A 26237-nucleotide genomic window follows, 5' to 3' on the forward strand; every position below is an offset into this window, starting at 1 on the left:
CCTGTCACTACCAATTAATTATCCCAACTAGGTTAAAACTTACATAGTTTTTATAGTACTGTGAAGTACTATTGCTATATCTAATAATAGAAATAGAAAGAGTTCATAAAAAATGAGTTATCTTCCTAAATTCACAACTAATAGAGTATCAAGAGACAAATATCTGGGTGCATTGCCCAGCAACTTTTCTCTCCTTATACTTTGTGTTCTTTCTTATGCCATTCACTTTGAGATTTTTTCATTAATGCAGATAGTACTTTCCTCCTCCCAAGGATTCTTATAAATGCCCCCAATCCCCTTTAGCCTGTATTTTTCTTTCTCCTATTTTGCTACGAACTGCTTTCCTTCTTTTTCTTTGGGAAAGGATCAGCCTCCAAGCTCCCTCAGATTGTTTGCAGAATTCAGTGTATGTGGGTTTTGGTCTGAGGTACCCGTTTCCTTGTTAGCTATCAGAGAGGCTACTCAGCTGCAAGATGCACCTGGATACCTTTTCACATGCCCCCCTTTCATCTTCAATGCCAGCAATGGTGCACTGACTACTTCCCACACAAATCTCTCTGATGTCTTCTACCACCAAATGGAGAACACTTTGTTTTTAAGGTCTTCACATGAGGGGTCAAGTCCAGTCAAATCATCTCCATATCTTAAGGTCAACTGACATGGCAATTTAGTTATATCTGTAAAATCCCTTCACAACAGTATTTTAGCTTACTGTTTGGTTGAATAACCAAGCGACAAGAATCTCAAGACTATCTTTAGAATTCCAACTACCACATTTTACCCCCTGTGCCCCCAATATTTTGAAATATCTCTGATATCCTTTAATGTCAAGTATACTAGTAGTTTCACTTCCTCTGAAACATCTTTATTCTTTTTGTCACATTCCCTCATTTATATTGATAATTTTGCCTTCATTAAGTTCCTCTGGCTGCATACCTTGGGTCTTGAGAATGTTGGCAGTACCACCATCCCCATGGTCAGCCATCTTCTGATCACAACTGGTTGAACTTTCGGTGCCACCACCTTGTTTCTTTGCTGCACTTCCACTTTTATCATTATAATTATACAGTATAATTATATATTACATTATAATGATAAAGGTGAAAGTGCAGCAAAGAAACAAAACAAAGTGGCTCAAGGGCTTATAAATGGGAGACAAGAAGGTAAACACAAACACACACTCTGCTGTCTAAATAAGCAGTGACTATCACCAACAGACTGTTTTTCATGCTGATTCTTTCCTTTATCTCTTTTTTTCCAGTTTGATTAAACTGAGATTTTACCCTATACACTGAGTTTTGTATTTCACTGGCATATCTTCTTTTCATTTTGAAAAGTTCTATTTGTTTCATTTTCATAACTGGATCATTATTCTCTCTTGTTCGTGTTTGTAATTCCATCCACTAACTTAAGGATTTAATTTATAGCCTTCATATTCTGCATTTAATGATTTTATTTATGAAAAAGTAGTACTATATTTGGAGAGATTTAGCAGAAATAATAATCTACAGAATCAGAACTCCATTCTTATAAACAGAATTATTAAATGCAGAATATGATAGCTATAAGAGGAACCTTTATTTTTATTTTAAATGTTTGATTTATTTTTTGAGGAGGCAGAGTATGAGCAGGGGAGGGGCAAAGAGAGAGACACACAGAATCCAAACCCGGCTCCAGGCTCTGAAATCTTTAAAGAAATAAGATGGTTCTTTCATTGCATCCTTATATTTTGTGAGAACGCTGAGGGATCTAAATTCTGTCATGTGGCCAAGAGGTCTATCATCTTGGACACATATAATTTACAGGTAGACTGTTCTCTGCGTAGCAGGGTAATAACTATGTGAAAGCAAGGGTATGGGTACATATTCCTAAAGGAAATGATGATGATGAGGAGGAGGAGGAGGAGGAAATTTTTATTGTTTTAATTAATTTCAGCTCAGGACATGGCACAGACTTTCTTATCTGTTTTCTCTGTAGTCAGGAAGGTCTCTATTTCTTTCACTCTGCCCATCCTTTCAGTAAAGACGCAAAGAGTATTTCAGGTACTTTGTATTTATTTGAGGCATAATGGTCTCCATTGTGATGATGAAGGCATAATCTCCCATTCCCATCTGAAAGTTTTTGGTATCTGTATGTTCCTCAGTACAGCACCAATTTCTGTTTTTACTTGTATCTCTAGTTTGTGCTTTTGAGTCTGTGTGTATTTATGAGGGAAAGCTGGTGTGTTTCCCGTTTTTTGGCAGGATAGCAAGACCCTTATAGTATCTTTGTTGCAATTTTCAGCATTCAGATGTTTTGCAGCAAGAAGTCCTTTTCCAATATCCAGACCATATACACATGGGAAGTAGAAGTCTAGTTCAGCATTTTGGGTATACTTTTTCTTTTAATCACATATGCATATACTCCTAAGCAATATATAGCACTGGTTTGCACATTGTTAAGCTTCAAAGAAAAGGTAGCAAATTAGAAGAATATATGTTCTACTATTTTATTTGCACACCTCTGGCTATCTTTACTTCTGTATAGTGACTATCTCTTTTATTTATTTTATTTAAATGTTTATTTATTTTGAGAGCACACTTGTGTGAGTGGGGGAGGGGCAGAGAGAGAGAGAGGGAGAGAATCCCAAGCCAGCTCTGTACTGTCAGCACAGAGTCTAACATGGGATTCTAACTCACAAACTGTGAGATCATGACATGAGTGAGCTGAAATCAGAGTCTGATACTTAACTGACTGAGCCATCCAGGTGCCCCTAGTGACTATTTTTAAATGGGGATTTATACAGCTTTCAATTTTTCCTATTACAAATAATGCTACAAGAGGTTGACAATTGCTATCAACTACAGCATTTCCAAAATGCTTTCCAAAAATATATCAATTTACAGTCCACCAGCAATGTACACGAGTTTTAATTGTTCTATATTCCTATCAGAGTTGATATCATCACCCTTTTTTATTTTAACCACACTGAGTGGTATAAACTGGTATTTCATGTTTTTAGTTTGCATTTCTCTGAATCTGAATACACTTCCTACATCTTTTTTTGCCATTTGAATTTCTTCAAATGAGATGCTCTTTTACTTTGTTCATTTGTCAACTGTATAATTATTTTGCTAAAATCTTTATCAGTGGTAACAACTGCAGCACTTCTAGTAGCATGTCATAGCATTTTGTTGTTTCTAGTATGACAAGGCAAAGAAAGTTTTGCATTTGTGAAAATGGTCCAACATGTCAATCTTTTATTTTGGTGATTTACTTAAGAAATTTTCCTACAATTATATACATATGCTCCTATGTCTCTACAAAGGTTTGTTTTACTTTTCCACAGCCTTAAATCTACATGATAATTAATTTTTGTATGGTTTTATACATAATTTTTGTTATGGTTTTATGGGTAATCCATTCCAGAACAATATATTGGTTTATAATCCACTAATTATAATACATTAGGATTTGAATTTCGGCATACATCAGAATAACATAAAATGTGCATGTGTTTTTCCATTTAATTCTGAACTCTTTATTCTGTTTTGTTTCTGGACCAAAACCACACTATGTAAGATGCATTTGTTAAAAAGATCTTGTCTATTTTAACTTTGCTTTTCATCTAAAACTTAAAATTAGCTTGTCAAATTACACAAAAATATCTACTTGGATTTTAATCAAGATTACTTTCAATTCATATATTTGGAGTGATAATGAGCTTCCACTATCACTCTCTGTGTACTTGGGTTTTCTTGAAAATGCCAGAAGAAAATTTTATCATCTTCTCCATAAAACCCTAGACCTCTCTTATATTAATTCATAAGACCATTATAATTTTTGTTGCATCGTATTGTAAATGTAAAGTTTTAAAGTTTCTATTATTCTGATTTTACATATTGATTTTATATCCAGCAACTTTATTGTATTCTATCATTATTTTCAATGGAATGTTCATAGATTCTATAAAATTACCATTTTGATATCATTTGAGAATGAGGATTTTGTTTTTATCCATTCCTGCTTTTAAAGAGAATGCTTCCAAGTAGTCATGGTTAAGCAAAGCCAACTGTAGATTTTTTAATACATACTTTATCATTGTATGAAATTTTAGCCTTTGTTTCTTTGTAACTAACAAGCATTTTTAAAATCAATAATTGGTATTGAATTTTAGAACTATTTTTCTGTATCTAAAAAAATTCTCACATAGTTTTTCTCCAATGATGATTTTCTGAGTCAAAATCTTTCTGTCCTGGTATTTACCCAATTTGTTTATAAGGTTTATTTTTGATATTTTAAAGTTGCCTCATTTTTCATCTATCTTCACAATATACTTAGCTTATAATCATGATTTCTTGCTGTATTGTCTATACATTTCTAAGTATCTAGTGTTTTTATGGGTAGAGATGGGATTTGTTTCCTTAAGTTCTAGATGTATTCATTTATTAAAGATAAAAGTTCCTTGGAGTCACATTTTTAAATATATTTTCCATATTTTCAATGTTTCCAGATCCATTGCCTTTAAGTTTTCACTAGCATCTCAATTTTTTCATTCTACTTTAACTGTTATTTTGCCCTTTAGTCCTTTCATTTATTAGTTTAATAATTCATTTAACAAAAAGCACTAGCTTAGCGCCAGAATTCTTTTACTTCTATTGCTTCTGTATTTTTTTCAAATATGAGTAAATCACTGTTTTTGAACAGATTTTCTCATCTCTAAAGTAAACGTACTATTTCCTTTTCAGCTCACATTTTTTCAGCAAGGTTCAAGTAATATATGATTGAAAATTTTTGAAAAACATTTTGAAAAAATATGGTAAGAGGAAAGCAACCCAAGGATTTACAGGTTTATCTGCAATATCTTTTTGAACAAATGTTATCCTTCTAAGTATCATGGGCATGTTTTGGAACATGAATGAGAATTAAACAGCTTGCATCCTCCATAGCAGAGTGAAACTTCTAAAATCTTATGTTACAAGTTATTTCTAGCTGATATGAGAACCGGCACTAACCAAGATAACTATTTTGAGGACTAACATGAAAAGGTGTTTAATAAAGTAAAAATGCTGTGCTTTTATTTTGGCCCATTAATATACTCATTTTATATTTTAAAAAATGTTTTTATTTCACTTTTTTTTTTTTTGAGAGAAGGAGAGCACAAGCAAAGAAGGGGCAGAGACAGTGGGGGACAGAGGATCCAAAATGGGGTCTGTGTGGACAGCAGTTGGCCCAAGGAGGGGCTGGAACTCACGAGATCACAACCCGAGCCAAAGTTGGATGCTCAACTGAATGAGCCACCCAGGCGCCCCCTTTTAAAAGATTGTAACACATAAGGGGTACCTGGGTGGCTCAGTTGGTTAAGCATCTGACTTTGGCTCAGGTCATCTCATGGTGAGCTCAAGCCCCATGTTGGGCTCTGTGCTGACATCTCAGAGTCTGGAGCCTGCTTCAGATTCTGTGTCTCCCCTCCCCTCATGCCCACTCTCTCTCGGCTCCTCCCCTGCTCATACTTTGTCTCTCAAAAATAAATAAAGATTTAAAAAAAATTATAACATTTTAAAGTAGCTCAGATAGGTCCTAATGAGTTATTAGGACCAATACTAAATTATTACTATTAGTGTGTGCAAATAAAGCTCTTCTTGAATACTTAACTAACAAAGCATACTTTATTTTCAGGGTCTTTATCTTTGTCAACATCAAGTAACCATTTAATTAGGTTCCTGACCTCTAGGTACATGCTGTAGTTAAAATGCAGTATCCAGGGAGTTAAAAGGTATGCAATTGTTTCCTTTTTAAATATGAAGATCACTAGTTAGAAAACACGAAAAGGAAGAATCTTAAAAATCCTGAAGTCAAATGGATCCAGTAAAGCATTGAGGAGATCTTGCAAATACCTCATTTCAGAACATTAGGTTAGCACCAAAAACATTTAACTCAAATCTAAACATACAAAATAAAAACCAAAAATATTTGGTGCAGCTGCAATTAAATGTTAGGTGACTCAATACCATGGTATAGGTCCATAACATCCCTGAGGTATTGTGCTGAGATGGTTTTCTCCTGGCCCCATTTCTATGATAATATTTATTCATCTAAATATTACTTCCAATTTGGGACTATTTCTTTAACGAACTGCAACATTTAGCAAACAAGTAATTTTGAACAGCACTAAGCAATACATACAGTTTCTAAGTCAAGTGCTCCAGCTCTGGATTTGGAACTGAAAGTAATAAAAATTCTCAGAATTACTCTAAAAACAAACTAAAAGACCTAAAGAGTTGGGGTAAAAGAATAATTAAAAGTATTGGGAAAAAATTACCTTTAGAAAGGCCGACTCATTTTCTGCTATTAATCATGTGTCTTTTGAGAGCAAGCGTGTTAGCTTGAAAACGTGGTAAAATGTATATATTATGCTATCTTGAACTCCACTCAAAGAGAACTAACTCCCACACTGGACTCATTTAGTGACAGGCTTGGATTATATTTATTTTACCACCTAGTTTGTTTCTTTCATTGAATGTTGTAGAAAGCTAAGTGTGTAGGACTAGATGGAGAAATAAAGTTGGACAAAGTTCCTCTACTTTGATAAAACTCCCATTCAGGAGAAAGTGATAAAGGTTCAACAGCAATTCAACATTTATTTTACTATGTCAATACCTGAAAAGCATGTACAATCTTAAAAGATGAACATACAGTCTAAATAAAGTCATTTTTTAAAACTTTATTAGTACTGTTTACCAATGGGGAGATGCAGTTTATTTACACCAGCAGCCAGAGGGGCAAGGGGAATACACAGCTAGCAATCTGTATAGGATGGACTACTTATGCAAAAATAATAATCTCCAAAACAAAGGACAGTGGTGAGCTTCACTACACTTCCCCAATGATCCCAGCATGCGATAATGCCAGGCAATGGCCCCTGGACATGCGGTGGTGGGAACTAATGTATGGAAGAAAAAGCCACAAACCACAAAAATTTGTAAAGAACCCCTTCCCCCCATACACACACACACACTCAGATACATAATAGAATTACAGGGTGATCAATATACTTGAGGAAGGAAGGAAGGATAGGAATTCTGCTGTTAGAGGGAGGACAGGTAGGGAAAGGGAGAGTTCCTAACCACTGTCAACTATATGGTAGGGAGCATTCACTCCCCAGAAAAGAAAGGAGTTAGTTTATCCCCTCAGGGCACCTGTTGGACCTAGCCCACTTCATACCCATCCAGGACAGGCCTAGGGCTACTGCCCTAATAATGGGAGGGCAAAAAACAAAAACAATAACCAAGAGGGAGGTAATATGAACCAACGAAATTACTTTCCACTTCTTCCTCTAACCAAGAGAAAGACCAGAAAGGAAACAGTATAGTATCACAATCAGAGCTTCCTCCCTGAAGGAAGAGTGGACCATGACCCTACCATCAGCCTGTTTCCCAGATGTTCTTTGGGAGTAGGCTGGAGTTTTACTTAGATCTTCCTTTCCCTCTGTATCCCCTTAGAAGGAGATGTCTATAAAGTCAAGGGCAGATAACCCGAAATTATTTTAGCTCTTGCTGAAGTTTAACTTTCTAAAAAGTTATCATAATTCTTGAAGACCAGTCTGTAACTACATCTTAACCTTGACCAGAACAATTCTAGGGGGAGAATGCAATAATAGTCTTGAAGTCTTATTATTATGGCCTTACTGTCTATATGTAACACAAATCAGTCCATACAGTCCAAACAGTTCCTTCTGGGATGAGGAGGATACATGCACAGCAAAGGTTAGAGAAAATAGATCAGGACCCACTCTGTCCCTGTGTGTGTCAGTCAGCCTGTATTGGTCTTCTGCTTAGGTCCTAAGAGGCAGTATCCAAGTGGAGGTGGGAAGACGTAACTCCTTACGAAGTAAGACACAGCAGGAAGGCATCTGGCAAGGCAGTCCTATAGGAAAATGCGTAGGCATGACACTGCCTTTCATATACAAAAAATTATGTTCTCTCCCCATTTTTATCTGAACAGAGGAACCCCCCAGAAAGAGTCTTCTCTGGATCTCCTAAAAGGAAAAAAAAAAAAAAAAAAAAAGGAAGAAGTAGTAGTAGAAAAAGAAAAACTTAAAAGAAGCCAGGAGAGGGAAACTGGGCAGGTTTCAGAAGCAGGAGCATCAAGAGAGATGAATTGAAACTGGTTGGTGTGAAAGCAGGGTGGCAGGCAGCACCTAGAGTCGTGAGCTGCACCAGATAGGCAGTGGAGCAGGGGACAGTAGGAACATGGGGCCAAGCCAGACAGATGAGGCTGGGCCCCTTACTGGGGCACAGAATGAGGTAAGAAAACATTTCAAATAAAGCAGCACCGTTCCCGCTCACGTTGGGGCTCTCACCCCTCTACACTTCATAAACCCTCGATCAGGGAGTAAAGTGGAGGGTAGTTTTGATATGTGGCTCACATTTCCCATCCTTGCCTATCCCATTCCCTGACTTCTGACAACAAAAGGACAGCTCTTGTTGTCAAGAATGTCCAAATGGGACTGAATGGAAGGGGCTGCCCCTCAGGAGGGACAGAGGTGGGGACAGTCTGTATGGTCACCATAACAGAGCTTCGAATGACCAACCCAAGGAACAGGGGCATTCAACAGGATACTGCAGTCAGATGAGAGACGACCCAGTCTCGGTCCTTGGCTCCTAGTACTAACCCATGAACATGGAGGGTAGCTGGAAGAGGTACCCTCTGGGCTCAGCTTTCCAATCACAGTCTCCTGCATAGCCATTATACTCTTCTGTAATTCAGGCCTGCCCCTGGCACGGGGGGCAGGTAGTGACCTGGCATAATGACCAAGTCAGACACACGGACTGGCTAGGTAACTAACTAGTAACTCAGAGTAGGAAAATGACTGCCCCACCAAACTGTCGTTCACAGCATAATATATCCAGATAGGAATCTTGCAGTTTAAGAGATCGTGCATAGTTGCAGAGGCCCCTGCTACCTCTTCAAGGGATCATAACTAAATCCTCAGCCTGCCTGGATAACCAAGTTGTCCATTTACCAAGCCTATGCCAGCGGGTGGGGTTCAGGACAAAGGGCTCTGTTCAGCAAAAGGTTAGCCCTTGTCCCCAAGTCTGTTCAAGTCACTGTAAATGCTGGACCTTTGGGAAACTGGTAGCTTTGACCTTTTTCTTCTTGTTGGAGCCAAGATCGCAGAGCTTCCCCTACCAGATTCAGCTGTAATTCTTTTCCTTGGTTTTCCCAAACTGGAACTGTTAATATCCAGATCTCATACCTGACTTTCATGTGTCTTGGAGAAGTCCAAATCGGAGGCTCAGAGATCACAGGAGCAGTCCCAACGGAGGCCCAGTGAGTAAGGCCCGACCATCAGCTATGTCCAAACCTTCAGTTATCCAGAAAGCCCTTGACATCAGGCAGACCGCAAGGCTGAGGAACCAAAGAATTTATATGCTGGGTACACAGCTGCTCACCTGTGCACTGGACACAGTACACTTGTGCACTTCCCGGTGTAGAGCTCAACCGGCATGGTACGGTGCACAGGATGCACAGCTCCTCCTGCCCAGGGTTTCAAAGCTGATTCCAGGTAATATACTTATAAAAGGATCCGAATTCCTAACTTCTCCACTTTGGGTTTTTAAAGGCTAGGATCTTCAATGGGAATTGGGACTTTTGTCTTATTTTATTTATTTTATTTATTTCTTTTTCTACTTAGATACCTAACTTCTCCAAACCACAGGACCGGTCTATGTTATTGTCCTGGTCACCCTCTGACTCTCTCATGTTGCAGCTACTGGAATTCTGGGGGTGAGCGTTGCAGCTGCTGATCAGGCCCATTCCCCGATTCTCCGGGAAGGGAGCAAAGCGGGAGGCGGCACGCTCCTTTATCTTCCACAGGCTGAATGCCAAAATCCTTCACGCTACCAGTTTCTGCGAACTCCAGGTAGAAGTAGCCACACTTGACTGCCCGGTGCACCTCAAAGCAGAAGCCCAAACAAGAATCCTCTATTAGGTCTACGTATATCTCCTGAGCGATGGCCTCTAGCTTGTTAGTATCCAGGTTAGCCAACGAAATTTCCTCCATTTTAATTTGTAAACGACTGTGGAGAGGGCGCTCGTATTACTCACAGCAGCACCGGCACCAACACGTCGGGCTCCTCGGGCCGCGCCTAGGCCTACAGGCCTGTCAGGGCCGCGTCCTCAGGCGGCGGGGGCGGAGGCGTCCGCAGGGCGGAGGCAGAGCAGCGGCCAACGGCGACTGCTCCGGAACCTCAAGTCCTTCAGTTTCTCCGGGAGTCTCCCGGGGTCTGGGACTTTGAGCTCAGGCCGGCCCCAGCCTCACCGCCAAACGGTCCCCGCGCCTCAGCCAGCAACCCCGGCCGCTTCCGCTCCCAGGTCCGGGCTCAGCCCCGCCTCCTAACTTCCGCTCCTCAGCCCGCCTGCGCACTGGCTCCGCGCAGACTCGCGCCGCTTCTCCCTCTGCGCAAGTCCCTGGGAAGCCTTGCAGTTTATATGAATTCGTTTGGGTCGAAGAGCTCAACGGACCTGACTTTCATTATCTCTAACGTAAATGGATCGCAAGAATGCTGCTATTTTCCGTTATTTTATTTGTGGATTTAAACATTTCGCTAATGAATTCAGCACACATGCTTAATTGATTCTCCATGAAAATGGCAAATAATGACGTGCACCTTTGTGATAGGATCCAAAATACGATTTTAGGAACAATTCTTCGAATACGTTAGAAAATTTGACATATATAATTGACTTTTAATCATCTATAGTTGACTGCCGCACTTGTCATTTAAATCCACTAGATGGTGCAAGGAAACAAATTACAATATAGTTTACCTTTCAGTCTTAAAAAAATAAGTGAAGAACTAGGCACTAAAGACATAATTCACATATATTGATCCCATGAACCTTATACGTTTATCTCATTTATAAGACTTAATTCAGCGTGATTATAAGTAGGTTATCATATACATCTCTCAAATAATGCAAAGAGAAATTTATATGTCCATTCTCTATTAAACAGGGAGGAAACCTGATATATGTTAAGTACTCTGGGAAATGAAGCTTTTCCCAAAATTATGCAGCATGAATAAATCCAGTCTACCTAAGTTTAAATCCTAGATCCAACATTAGGCCATTCTGTATTTCTTTATCTGAAAGCTAGTCTCTATTTCATGGTTAAGATTAAATGATAGTGTAAAAACCCTCTTGTAACAGTGCCATACAAGTAAGCAAACATTCAGTAAATGTCAACTAATTTAACCCTATTTGGTTTATGAGTATTAATCAGTGCTTGTAGCCATCCAAATTTTTTATTGTATATTTTATCATCTTAAAAATCACAAATTGGCAGATATAAAAGATTTTGGAAGCACAGGCCATTTAAGATTCACGCATGATAAAATTTTTTATACAGGACAGAATAATTTTTCTACCACAGCTATTGTTTAATTTATATGTTCTCCATTCAAAAATTGGTACCATATTTTGATATGTCGGAATCTGCATATAGCCATGTGCTGATCCATAAAATATAATGATTAAGTGCACAAGCTCTTGAGTCAGATTGCTTCCTAACAGGTACTATCTGTGTGAACTTGCTCTATCTACTTATGTAAATCTGTTTTCTCATTGCAAAATGTCAGGGACAGTTCTCATCACATAAGTTTGTTGTGAGATTTAAACATGACAATGAATATAAAAGCTTTCACAAAGTATCTGACAAAAGTATATAATACTGTATTGTTTACCTACTGTTGTGATATTTCTAGTTAAGAAAATACAGATGTAAATAGAACTGCTTCCACTCACTCCTTTTCTCTCATGCCCTCTTCAAATCTGTTATAAAGCAATACTTCTCAAACCTTAATGTTCATATAAACCATTCAGAGATCCTTTAAAATGCAGATTATAGTTCAGTATGTCTCATGTAGGGCCTGGGTTTCTGCATTTCTAACATACTTTGATGCTGCTGGTTCACGGACCACTTTGAGTAGCAAGGAATTAAAAGGGCTTGATAGTGGACAATTGTTCTTCATGGTGATTGTCTCCCATATAATTTGTTCTTGTCAAATTATCATGAGAACCTTTGCATATTTGATTTTGATGAGAGAGAAGAAAACATGGTTTCTCTGCTCCTTAAGTCCTCCTTATATTGTGAGAGCTAGAAATGAAGTCCTCACTTTATTTAATGAGGAGGGTCATCAATAAAATGTACTTCAAAATATATATAAGCAGACCATCATATTAACTGAAATTCAAATAATCAGGATGATGGCTAGGTTTAGATTTTCTGTTCGTATTTTATCCTATTTACTTTTAGAACAGCAACACTTTCATGACGTTGAAAATTTGCATTGATGTTCATTGTCACCTTATTACCTCTATTCTATTTGTTTCATTTAACTGGACTGTCTTACTTCTTACTGAAATGTACTGAAAGTCTTTTTGTTAAGTCAGTGATATGCCACGAAAAGTAGTTAGAAGGAACTCCTTAGTTCTATTGCAATTAATAGGGTTGAAGATGGGGCCCCTAGGTGGCTCAGTCGGTTAAGTGTCCGACTTCAGCTCAGGTCATGATCTCACAGGTTCGTGAGTTCGAGCCCTACGTTGGGCTCTGTGCTGATGGCTCAGAGCCTAGAGTTTGCTTGCAGTTCTGTGTGTGTCTCTCTCTCTGCCCCTCCCCTGTTCATGCTCTCTTTCTCTCCTTCTCTCAAAAGTAAATAAACATTTAAAAAACAGGGTTGAAAATATTTAAGCTTTGGTATAAGAATGAAATAAAATAAAATAGATATTCTCCATTATTCAAACATTTTTTCAATATAAAGCAAGTGATGGGGATTACTTCTTCATAAGTAAGTGATCTTCAAACAATATGTACATCATATAGGTTTAAAATATTTAGTGCACAAATTAAGGCAAGCATAAGGAATTTACTATGAAATTTTAATTGTCTTTATTTTCTTCCCTTTCAGCTGTAATATATGCCCTGAGAAAATCTGCTCTTTCAAAGAGGAACATGTTTTAAATTGTTACCTAGTGGTTTCTATTAAAGGATGAAAGTCCATAAAACAACTATTTTTTAATAGTCACACATTGTGTGTGTGTGTGTGTGTGTGTTTATGTGTTCACATAAAATAGAAAAGTGAGATATTAGAGTGCATCATGGATAGACCTGATAGCCAAAAGAGAGGGATTGCTGTCCTATTTCTGCTACAAATTTATCAAGTGACTTTGGGCAAGAAGGTGAATTCACATTTGTAAAAAAAGATAGGTGGGCTCATGTTTTCTGAATGCTTCTTTTAAAACTAAATTTCTGTGAATTGAGTAATCTGAGAAAATAGATTTCAAGTTAAGGATATATATATATATATATATATGAATTTTTTTATGAATTCATAAATAGTCCCACAAAGCTTAAACGTTAGATCCTCAACTGGATGACTGGGGGTATTCTTATTACAAACTAATCTGCTCTCCTACCTAGGGCATCTTGAAGGACCTTCAGGGTTAGGAAAATTATTCATCTACTGAACACTAGTTGGGTGTTGTAATTATCTTACCTAATATCCGAAGATGTTATTTGTAGATGTTTATTTTTAGTTGAAAAATTTAATTCCTGTAACTATTTTGACTCCTATGAAATTCACTTTTACTTAAAAAATATTCATTAAAACCTTATTTTTTTTCTTTACTTACCCAGATACTTAAAAATAGTGAATAGCAAATCACAGAGGGAGGGGACATTTGGCCATACGGTCTTCTTACTTTCACTGGACCGTGATTTATGTTAGAAATAAGCTATGTAGTATTATACCTTCTTGTCAATAGTTTGCAAAAAGAAATGTATGTGTGTCATAAGTCACCAGTAAGCACTCACACGCCCTCCCAGGCATGGCCAGCTTGAAGTTTCAAATTCATCCTCTGCTGAAATCCATTTTTCAGGATTTGCATTTAAAAACTGATTATCATGCCTTGCATGAGATTCTGAGATGCCACAATTTGATATTAGATAAGGGTGTCATGCTAAAATTGCAATGTCTAAAATAAATTTACGATTTTAATCTGCCCTACTAAACTGTGAAATCAAGGTGACTTAGTGAATTTTGGCATTTATAACAACTCTGGCTTCTGATTTTCTAAAGATAAAGACACTGTAATCCTGCTAACTATAGTTAGTAAGCAGTGTAGTATATGAATAAAGTTTTTAGTACTTAGGTTAATATAGGCATTTTTAAACAGTTCATCTTTCTTTATATCAATTGTCCAGACCAGTTTAATCTACAGAAGGGCTCTAGAGGATCATTATTTTCATACACTTATATGTACAGAAATATGTTTTAGAAAACATTTTTAAAGTATTTATGACATCTTATCAGTTATAATCTATTTCTTAAAACAATATAATAATTGTTGCTAGACCCTCCCTGTGTGGGAAAGTGCATGGTTGTGCAGAGAAGGATATGTGTATACCTTACAATTGGACACAAAGAAGGGGCCAGAAAAATGTAAACCTGAACATAGAAAATAATTTCTGATTAGGTAATATGGATGTGGCAACAATTAACAGAGACTTTTAAAAAACCTCTGTTGTAATTTCAAACTTACAGAGTTTCAAGAATATTAGAAATAACTTACATATATCTCTTCTTCACTCAAATTTACTTAACATTTTGCCACGTCTACACTATCCCTCCCTTCTTCTCTCCCTCTCTCTCTCAAATTTTCTTATCACAAACTAATCTGAATTATTGTTGTTCCTAATCTGTTGGATAATAGATTACAGATATCATGCCCTATTACCTCTAAATATTTCAGTATGTCTATGCCATAAGGTTGTCAACATTCTCTTATCAATCACATTACAATGATCAAATTTAGGATTTTGGCTAGTTCAGGAATTGACTAATACTATTGTTTAAAATACAACCCGTATTCAAATATTGCCAAATATCCTAATAATGTCCTTTATAACATTTTTTTTTCCTGGAAGCCAATCCAGAACTAGATGTTGCACGTACTTGTCATGTCTTTGTAGTCTCTTTTAATCTGGAACAATTATATAGCAGAAAAATTTGAAAATAAAACAATGATGTACACAAGTTCAAAGACATTCAATTTCAATAGAATAAAAATAGCTTTAAAGACATGTGGTTTCTCTAATGAAAGACTTAATTATGGTAAAAAGTTTTTCTCAGCAGATCAGGGTGAACCTGGGTGGTTCAACTGGTTAAGGGTCAGACTCTTGGTTTCAGCTCAGGTCTTGATCTTAGGGTTCCTGACATGGAGCCCAGCATTGTGCCTGGGATTCTCTCTCTGCCCCTTGCCTGCCCCTTCTCCCTCTCTTTCTCAATAAATAAATAAAACATTAAAAAACAATGAAGAGGCACCCGGGTGGCTCAGTCTGTGAAATTTCCAACCTTGGCTGTGGTCATGATCTTGCAGTCTACGGGTTCAAGCCCCACATCAGGCTCTGTGCTGACAGCTCAGAACATGGATCCTTCTTCAGATTCTGTGTCTCCCTCTCTCTCTGCCCCTCCCTGCTTTCTCGCCTCTNAGGTTTCTTTTGGACACAGATGCCTTCTGGAAATTCTATTACATTAGTTTCTAAATATATTTAATGACAGTAATATTGATTCCTTTTCCTCCACTATTATACTTTAGGAGAGCTTGATCTTGCTAATTCTAGTTTTGTCAAGTACAATACTTTTTAGAAATATAACCCTCAAGGTTGTAACATGACATGTAAACTTGGACCTGTCCTGATTGGACCTATCCTGATTAGTAAAGCATGCCTTGTACTTGTCTTATTTACTAAAACATGAGTTTTAGTTGCTAGTTCATGACAGAGTAAACAGGAACAGCTGAACATAAGACTCACCGAGAAAAATCCATGGCATTTTTTTCCCCGTAATCAGTCCAATAGAAAAAGGAGGAAACTAAAATGAGGTCTGATAAAGAAACGAAGGCCGAGATTTAAATAAATTGTCCAACTAATTGGTGGCAGAATTAGGACATCAGGGCTTCTGACTCCAAATTTTCTCTCTATTGCACAATAAATGTATTTTGTAAAAACACTTTAGAGTTGGCATTAATATGTATTACATCAAAATCTTACTGCCAATGTAGCATTTACCAATGGCCAATGACATATAATATTGCTTAAGCCCTATGCTTGTCCATAAGCTGCTAAAATATGGATATTAATCATCACTACTAAAATGAAGCTCTATACATTTACACAAGTTACTGTTTAATTTTTTAATTTCAATTTTTTGAAGCTTTTGCTTCAAAAGGAACATTTCTCAGATTAGCAAGCCATGCATTAAACAGAGAGATCATAAACTTAATTTGGAAATGTATTTTGAGAGTTTTAAGAATCAAATCTTCATATAAAAGTTCTTACTGCCTAAAAAGTATTAGAGGTTTTCACCAAATGGGTTTTAAATTGCTCAGTGCAAAATGTTTCTTTCTACCTTTCTTGTTTTCTTTCTTTTTCCATAGTTCTTTGCGATCAAGATATAAAGAAGTTTTTGTATAATTAATTTGACTAATGTCCATTAGGTTTGTTTTTGTTTGTCTTCTCCCATCAAGAGCTGTCTCATATTTTCTTAAGTCAAGCTGTTAACCTGGTGGGTGGGATGTTTTTACTTCTTGTGTTCCACAGACAGGCATCTGGCACTCGCCACCAAGTGAGAGATTAATTTTCTTGTGAAAATCTTGGTAAATGTAAAAGTAAGAGCAAATTTAGGCACTAACATGAGGGTATCTCAGAATCTTTCACAGATTAATTACAATTTTTTTTTATTAAAGTAGCTCTAGTTTTCCTTTGGACTTAACCTCCTTTTCCTTTATTTATCTGAAACTCTTCTTTGATTTTCAATTCTCAAAGGAATTTTTGATTTTGCTTTGTCCTCATTCTCAGAGGTTATTATCTGCCTTCGAGCCTTACTTTTTAAATATTTCCTAAAATATCATTCTTACATTGTCTTACCCTAACTTTACCATATTTCACTCTTTATGAACAGCAACATCTATTTTTGTCACTCATTTTTTTTTTAGCCAGCCCCCGCTGCTATTAAATTTTAGTCAATTGTGAATACATCCTTAACATAGCCCTCAAGCATTTTTCTCACTTCCTGACTTGTGTAGTTCTTACTTGCCTAAATCTTGTATTTTATAAAAAAAATACAAACATAGATAAGAGTACCATCACTGGCACTTAACTCAATGACATGAACATAAGAGATTCTTTTTTTGAGAGAGACAGAGAGAAAACGAGAGAGCTCCTGATGCGGGGCTTAATCTCAGAACCATGAGATAATGAACTGAGCCAAAATCAAGAGTCAGATGCTTAACTGACTGAGCCTCCCCAAGAAGCCGCATAAAAGACCCTTAATACTTAATATGTCATCACAATCTACTGCAACAATGTTAAGAATTAAAGTTTGTTTTTGAGTATCACCTACATTAGTAAAATTGGTGTTTCATAACATGTATTTTTTTGAGAACTCAAAGAACAAAGTGAAAATTTAATTATTTAAAATAGATTAAAGTTAATTCTATCTTATGGATTCACTGGACATATCTCTAAGTCTAAGCTACATTATAGGAGCTTGGTGATCTTATTTTTTTCTATATTCTTGAAACATTTTCCCATTTCATCATTAGAATAACTGCTTTATCAATAATTATCAATTATTTTTAAAAGGCAAAAAAAAAAACCCAGAAGAATGATGAAATCACCTACTCACATAGAGGTAAACATGGACAAAATCAAGGTTATTGTCTATTTTTGTGAATAAAGTTATTTTGGAACACAGCTACATTTAATTTATGTATTACCCGTGGCTGTTTTTGCATCAATGGCAGAATTGAGAAGTTGCAGTGAAGACCACATAACTCCTAAGCCTAAAGTATTTAATATAGCCTTTCAAGAAAAAGTTTGCCTATGCTATCCTTCTGTTAGAAGAATAGAATGACAGCAAAAGAATTGCTGCCTTCATTTTTACTATTTTGTGTCCCAAAATATTGCATCATCTTTCAAGAAGGTGTAAGAGACGGCTGGAGATAACATCTCTAATCTTTTTTTAGCTCTTACTGAACACAACTGAGAATTCAGAAATCTTCATTTTCTGTCCTTAATGGTGTAGAGAAGAAAACTGACAGAGGAAGATGTTTTACAATTATTAGATGAATCTGAAGATAAATTCAAAGGAATAGATAGCAGTAGTCTAATGATGGTGAAATGGATCATGGATATGAAATGGATCATGTAAGTGGAATCTCATATAATGAGATAACGAGTCTTCAGATGACGTATCTAGGTGAATTTTCTAGAATCTGTAAGTGAACAATGTATTTTGAAGAACAAAGGCGGGGTATGGTAATTTCATCTAGCTAATCATTAAATACGGAAGATTTCATTGGGCAATGTTTTGCAGCAAGAACTTATTTTGCTAAAAGGAGTTGTGACATATTTTTCATCTTTTATGAAGTTTATGTACCAAAATTTACTTGTTGCAAAAAGTCTTTTAATGGTTACATTTATCTTAAAATTTCTAACATAGTTGTTTTTCCACTCTCTCTTTATTCTTACTTCAGTGAGTTATTTATTAAATGGCAAAACTATTTTTTAACAGGCTCACTGGACCCAGATGGCAAATAATGGTGACAATTTTCCTGATATATTGAGGGTTAGATATTAATGACAAGAAACAAAGAGGAAATAAATTGAAGGAATAAATTTTGACAAAGTAGATTTAGTGTGTTTTATGTTAACTGTTTTTCTCTGGAAAGTAGCCTGTTTGAATTCTACACAAAAACTCAAGCATTCATATATAAATGAATTTGTTGGCTTTTATAAAAAGCTTTCTCTTAAAACATGCAAGTGGCATCTGCCCTTGAAATAGTTCTGTGCAGTGAAATTATCTTCTGGTCAAACATAGATACTCTTGCCATTTTTCTCTAGATCAGGCCTTAGTCTCCTGGGGCGTTTCCTTTGTTTGGTAGTGTTTCCTTTGTTTGCCTGCCGTTTCCCTTTATTTTTAATTCAGAAAGGTGTTTTTGCAGATGTATTTTCATATGCTTACCTCTGGTTCTTATTAATGTTTCCTTGGGAGTTTAAAGAAAATAATAACTCAGCCTTTTTTTTTTAGCCCCCAAATACTTTCTCCCATAAATCTTACATACATAAACAAGAATTAAACAAAAACACAGAAATAGAAAAAACCCTCATTATCAAGGTAAGTTAAGAGAAAAATAAATTTCTCTTCCTACCCTTGAGATAGTTTATCTTTTGGCAGTGTACGTTTTTACACTTGGTGGTACAGGGGAGACGAGTCAGGTTAATAGTTGCAGGCTATTAATTCAGTTAAATTAGCCACATTGCAAATTGATAAAGATTAACTCATTTTTTAACCTACTTTTCCCTGCATAGAGTCCATTATAATCCTATACAAATATCACTGTATAATGTAGATTTGGTGGTGGTGGTGGGGACGACAACATGGAAGAAGGTAATAAATGGGAGGTAGGTGGGAGAGATGTTGGTTTCTGATTTGACACCAGTAACTCATTGAATTAAGGTTTCAAAATAGTAAATTCCTTACATCTATGCTCTGGTATCATTCATTTGTAACTTTTCCCCGTATTCACTTTTGTTATAAAAGCACACATGGCAATTAAAACTAGGATCTCTGAAGTTACACCCCGGGCCACTTACTGTATTTGTATGGCCCTAGGCGGTTCCCTTAACACCTCAGAGTCAGTTATATGGTCTGTAGAACGGTCGTTAAAATAGTGCTTTCCTCATTAGGAACTGTGAGAGAAAAATAAAATGTAAATTGATGTTGGACATTAAGTATTCAGAAAACGTATTTTTATAGTGATGTAAGAGAAATAGTAGTCTTTGAACTCAAACACTCTTGATTTTCAATCACTTATATTCAATAAAGATTGAAGGTTTTTTTTTTTTTTTTTATCATGTTTGGAACTTGAGGCACAATGGTAAAGGAGTCCACACCCTCTTTCAAGGAATTACTTAGTGGAGGTAGAGAGATAAACATAAATATGAGAGCAATGCTAAAAATATGCATATAATTCAGTAAGGCATACCCAAAATAGAGTGGTCAGTTTTATTTGCAGAGAAGGGAAAATTTTGTTGGAATTTGACTCTTTTAATAGGGCTTGGAAGAGGAATATTGTCAGTAGATACAGGTAGAGTTAGGAACATTTAGGTGGAGAGAAAAGAATATGAAGGCATGAGGAGTGCCTGGATGGCTCAGCTGGTTAAGCTTCTGACTTTGGGTCAGGTCATAATCTCGTGGTTCGTGAGTTCAAGCCACACATCAAGTTTTGTGCTGACAGCTTTGGAGACTGGAGCTTGCTTTGGATTCTGTATCTCCCTCCCTTTCTGCCCCTCCCCAACTCATGCTCTGTCTCTCTGTCTCTCTGTCTTTCTCTCTCTCTCACCCTCAAAATAAACATTAAAAAAAAATAATATGAAGGCATGAAATAATATATTGTATTCATTATCTGCTAGGTTATTCCATACAGCCAGTGTGGAGGATGAAATGGAAAGTTGCAAAACTACAGGCAGGAAAGTAACTCACAGATATTATAGTCCAGGTAAAAGATCATAAATTCATGAACTAATACAACAGAATTAAAGGCTAAGGAAAGGAAACAATTATGGTAAATACATATGAGAAAAATTGATAAGCTTTTTTGGGCTGCAATAAAAACCTCAAGGAATGACAGATAAAATGAAATGAGGTTATTTAAATAAAAGTACCTTGTAAGCTATGTGGCTCTGTATGATTTCCAGTTGTCATCCACCTTAAAGATTATATAATCAATGACTTTAAAGACACAATTAATACATTGTCCTACAAAATATAACTATTGTCTGCTCTTATAGTTTATAAAGCTTCAAATTATCTTTTAAAATACCATTTTTCAAACTTTGGAGACTGTCCTAATAATCCTAGTATATTTATGAGGACATATGCCACCATGATATGTTTCCATAGAATTCAAGCCTCTTGTGTACTTACAAGCATATTACTAGATTGACCAAACCTTAAATTTTACCAGAAATACAGTTTGTACACATAGACACACACACACACACACACAAACATAAACACACACAAACATAAACACACACTTGGATGAAACAAAGGAACTCTTGAGGTAATAGACTTACACATTTTTATAGTGTTTTATCTATAAGAATAGAATTTATAAGAATGGATTAGAGGGGTAATTCCAAATAGACTTACATGGTATTCATTTTTGAACTGAAGCTCAACTTGTCTTCATATGCACAGGTGACTGAGAAGAATCAAGTTAGTTTTCAAGTGATAACCATTCTTTTCATAGAGCTAGGAAAGGCCTTTGGTGGCCAAGATCCTATAAACCTTGACAAAAAACTGCCCTACATACACACTAGGTCTTTGACTCATTTATTGTTGGAGAAATCCAACCATGCCTGGCATGAGTTTAAAAACATTCAGAGATCTTGTTCTTATATTCCACATTTTGGGGGCTTTTATCCATTGACATTAGGTCTGCCACATCTGTTCATGCATTTAAATGAAAGTTAAAGACCTTCCTTTTTGATCAAGTTTTAGTGTTTTCATAATTTATATGCACTGCACAGTTCTAGAAGAGTTTGTTCAGAGCAATTTTCTCTGTTTTATCTGTCATTGGTATTTTTATGCCTTTTATTCCACAGTCTTTAAGATGTGATGTGAATAAAAAGAGCTTTCTAAATAAAGATTGATTGTCTGCTAACAGTTACCCAATAAACAGTAGTCTTTATATGACACTAAAAAAAACCTATACATGTTGGTTTAAATAACTGAACAGCAAATATCTCAAATTATCAGAGTGTACACAACTTAGTATCTTTATATACATGTTAAATTGTTATTTTTTTGAGAAAAATATTTGACAAATGTTTTGTTCAAATTGCTAAATACATCTATGTATAATTTTTCTTAATATTGGCATCAGAACCATAATTTTTTCCCTGTGGAGTTTGATTCTGTCCTATTGAGAGGAATGTGTCTTATTGGGATTGAATGGAGTCATTCCCTATCACGCCGACAAGTCAAAAATCTGTCTTACTTAAATTCCCTTCCCTTAATCTTTAGCAGTCTTTCCAACACCTTTTCCATCTAATGGAAAAAAGGTTGAATGTTTGGGAGAAAAGCTACTAGCTTTTCCTACACAAACAAGTTTGTTGAATTTATATTCATATTATTTCATTAAAAATATGTGGGTATGTATCAAAGGAGCTACTTTTTTTGGATTGACCCTCAGTAGATTAAAAAAAAACAACTTATGTCTATAAAATAATAATATATCTATAAAACACCTTTTAAAATTTGTAGTAAAATTCAGTGCTACTTGAAGAGGTATAATGAAGCACAGCAGTAAAATAAAATAATGTCTATATATTATAAATGGAAAAACATCAATCACTATCAGAAGAAATAAAATGTGTCCCAGAGATACTTGGATGAAACAGCTCCCCCATATTTAGCGAACACATAAACACAGGCACATTTACTCTGACACACTGTTCTGAAATTTAGTAAACCTTTTTTTTTTTAAACTCAAATGAGTTCCAAACAGGGGTTGTATTTTTCCTCTCTAATTACCTCAAACATATATTTAAGTATATATTCAACTCTCATGTATGTGTTTAAAAGACTTTGAGTAAGACTCTGATTTCTCTTTTGTTAAAACAATTTTCAAATTAGATCTTGAGTTCCTCTCAACCATACTGAGTTCCAGAGTTGAATGTCTGCCTGCTTGCATGACATCACCATTTGGTTATCTATTAGGTAGCTCAAACATCTCTAAATTCCTAAAGCAACACTTTTGATCTCTTCCCCACTTTCCTCATAGAAGCGCCTTTGCATTTTTCTTATCCTACCTCATTCACCACTGTTCAACCAGATAGCCAAAATAAAAATCTAGGACTCAATACTGATTTCTCTTTATTAATTACATTTGTATCCACCTGTTGGGAATCTGTGGGCTCGAAAAAAGAATACATCCCAAGTCATATCACTCTTTACTTCCTGAACCAATACCACTGTCATAATCCATCTGTTGGGAATCTGTGGGCTCAATACTGATTTCTCTTTATTAATTACATTTGTATCCACCTGTTGGGAATCTGTGGGCTCGAAAAAAGAATACATCCCAAATCATATCACTCTTTACTTCCTGAACCAATACCACTGTCATGATTACATCACCATTATGACCATGCCACCATCATGTTCTACCTCATTTGTGACAACAGTCCCCTAACTAGTGTCTCAGCTTACACACTTTCCTCTTTATAGTTTGTTCATTTGTTTCATGCACTCTCTCTCTCTCTCTCTCTTAAAACTCTAATTTTTTTCCTTGTTAGTGAAAAGTTTCAACTCTTTATTTAGGCCTACAGTGTCCTATAGAATCTGATCACTGGCTCCCTTTCCAATCCTGTCTTCTCTGTCTTTACCCACCACACTCTATTCATAATGGCCTTTTTGCTCTTCCTTGACAAGCTCATCCTTATCTCACATTGTTTAAACTAGTTATTCACTTAGTGTGAAATACTTTTCACTCTCATCTTTACATGGTTTCCTCTTTCTCAATATTCAGGTTTCTTTTCAACTATCTCATCAGAGACATCTTCTCCACTGAACTTATTGAAAATAACCTCCTCACCATACTCTGTACCCTCACTTGCTTTCACTTCATCTTACTTAATTTCTATTTTTAAAAAAAATTTAATGTTTATTTATTTTTGTGAGTGAGGGAGAGAGAGAGCGTGAGCAGGGAACAGATAGGGAGAGAAAGAGACACAGAATCTGAAGCAGCTCCAGGCTCTTAGCTGTCAGCACAGAGCCTGACATGGGGCTCAAACTCACAAATTGCGAGATCATGACCTGAGATGAAGTCGGATGCTCAACGACTGAGCCACCCAAGTGCTCCATCTTACTTAATTTCTTTATATATCCAATTCTTATTTAAAAAATTTTTTAATGTTTTATTTCTGAGAGAGAGAAACAGCATGAACAGGGGAGGGTCAGAGAGAGAGGGAGATAGAGAATCTGAAGCAGGCTCCAGGCTCTGAGCTGGCTGTCAGCACAGAGCCCAATGTGGGGCTTGAACCCACAACGTGAGATCATGACCTGAGCCAAAGTCAGACGCTTAACCAACTGAGCCACCCAGGCGTCCCTATATATCCACTTTCCATCTGCTACTATACTATTTGCTTGTTTATATATTTATATCTTATCACCCTTAATAGAATATAAGTACCAGTAAGTCAGACATTTTGTCTTAGTAACTGCCATATCTTTAGTACCGAAAGCAAATATCTGAAGCATACTTTACACTTAAAATATAAGTGCTAAATGCATGAATGAATGAATAGTTAAAACTATCTGGAATTAATTTCTCAACTTTTCTTGTTTTTATACTCTAACATGAATTAGGTAGGCAGGATATGTGAAGTATGTATAGGTGTCAGTGATATTATTGCCTCTATATTGCTCTGTGACTGTAGGTATATCACTTATATCTATTTGCCTTATTTTCCTCATTTTGAATAGTTTAGATATAATTGTTTGAGAGGCAATAAATTAACTTCTGTTTCAAAGCTGCAGTACAAATAGTATATCTGAAAAAGTTGAATATATATGGGGAACACTGAATAGCAATATTGGGTTAATGGAGTGTTAAAAGACATGTCTTTTTTTTTTTTTTAATCAGCTCAAAGTCCAAAAAAGATTACCATTCAACTTTATGTTTATGAGAAATGGAGAGATTTTATTTTTTAGGAATAAAGCACTTTATAAAATAAGTACGTGTCAAACTATCTAGTCCATTTGCTACTTATTGAAAAGCTAACAAGTATTAACCTTCAAGTATTTTATCAACCTTCAACTCCTACTCCAAATTTTAGTGTTTTACTTCTGTTTTGAAAACTGCTCTCAGTTTACTTAAACTCGCTAATCCTCAGTTTTTCCATGTATAAATTTAGCATAAAATACCTGGCACAAGATGTTGCTACAATGTATGTGAAGCACTTAGCAAGTTGTCTGCCATTTAGGAAGTACAGTACTCAATAAATTGGGCCTCATCTTACTCTGTGCTGTGTAATCTCAACGATGTAAAAACTGCATTAAAAAAGGATGGGAGGAATAAGCCAATATGGATTTTTTTAAAGGTAGGTATCTCTATATGCTATGTGATAACAGTTTTATTTATTTATTTTTAATTTATTACTTTTTATTATTTTCCATATTTTCAAAATATCTCACATTTAACATGTTATTTATATATTCCTAATCATGTAAGCAGTAAGATGCCTTATAAATAAGATGATAGCTTATTTAGCCAAGAAAGGTTAATAAGTCCTTAAGGATTACTACACAGCATCTGGAAGAATTCTGAACATATAAAATATATACATATATATTTTTTCCTTCCTATATATATATTTTTCCTTCAAAAAAAGTATTTGATTATTGTAGAAATACCTTTGGATTGGCTTATTCTGATTTTGGTTATAATGACTATTAGTGTCCTAAGGAAAATATAAAAGCCTTTTAAAAAATAATAAACATCCAAGAAGCAGGGCACCTGGGTGGCTCAGCCGGGTAGGCGTTCGACTCTTGGTTTCGGCTCAGGTCATGATCTCATGTTTTGTGAGTTGGAGCTCCAAGTTGGGTTATGTGCTGAGAGTGTGAAGCCTGCCTCAGATCCTCTGTCTCCCGCTTTCTGCCCCTCCCCTGCTCTTTCTCTTTCTATCAAAACAAACAAAAAAACAAACAAGAAACATCCAAGACAGTATTTTTCCCTCCCAGTTTTAATATATGCAGCTGTATGACCCTGAATTAAGTATGTGTTATGGGTTGAATGTTTGTGTCCTCCCTCAAAAAACTCATATGGTAAATTCCTAACCTTTAATATGATGGTATTAGCATGTAGGCCTTTGGGAGGTAATTAGGTCATGAAGGTGGAGCCCTCCTGAATGGAATTAGTGCTCTTGTAAGAGAAGAGAGCTTGCTTCCTCTCCTAGCTCTGTATCTGCAAACCAAGAAGGGATCCCTCACCAGACAGTTCTGCCAGAACCCTGATCTTGGACTTCTCAGCCTCCGAGCTGTGAGAAATAAGTGTTTTCTGTTTAAGCCCAAACAAACAAACCAAAACCAACTTCTCCCTTTGAGAATTTTTAAAAATGAAAT

At 36.0% G+C, this 26237-nt stretch overlaps 1 protein-coding gene across 1 annotated transcript; it reads right to left on the bottom strand.

Annotated features, from left to right (window-relative positions):
• Positions 1 to 6688: 6688 nt before the first annotated feature.
• On the bottom strand, positions 6689 to 10356 carry ATXN7L3B (ataxin 7 like 3B). Its single transcript, XM_077775238.1, has one exon. It carries the CDS (start codon positions 10043 to 10045, stop codon positions 9752 to 9754), a length of 294 nt encoding a protein of 97 aa, XP_077631364.1. The 5' UTR covers positions 10046 to 10356; the 3' UTR covers positions 6689 to 9751.
• Between the last annotated feature and the right edge of the window lie 15881 nt (positions 10357 to 26237).

The sequence above is a fragment of the Crocuta crocuta genome, unplaced genomic scaffold, assembly GCF_008692635.1.
Source record: "Crocuta crocuta isolate KB4526 unplaced genomic scaffold, BGI_CrCroc_1.0 scaffold97, whole genome shotgun sequence".
NCBI classification, from domain to species: Eukaryota; Metazoa; Chordata; class Mammalia; order Carnivora; family Hyaenidae; genus Crocuta; species Crocuta crocuta.

Excerpts from the sequence above, each read along its gene's own strand:
- ATXN7L3B (XM_077775238.1), bottom strand. The coding sequence starts at position 10,045 with ATGGAGGAAATTTCGTTGGCTAACCTGGATACTAACAAGCTAGAGGCC.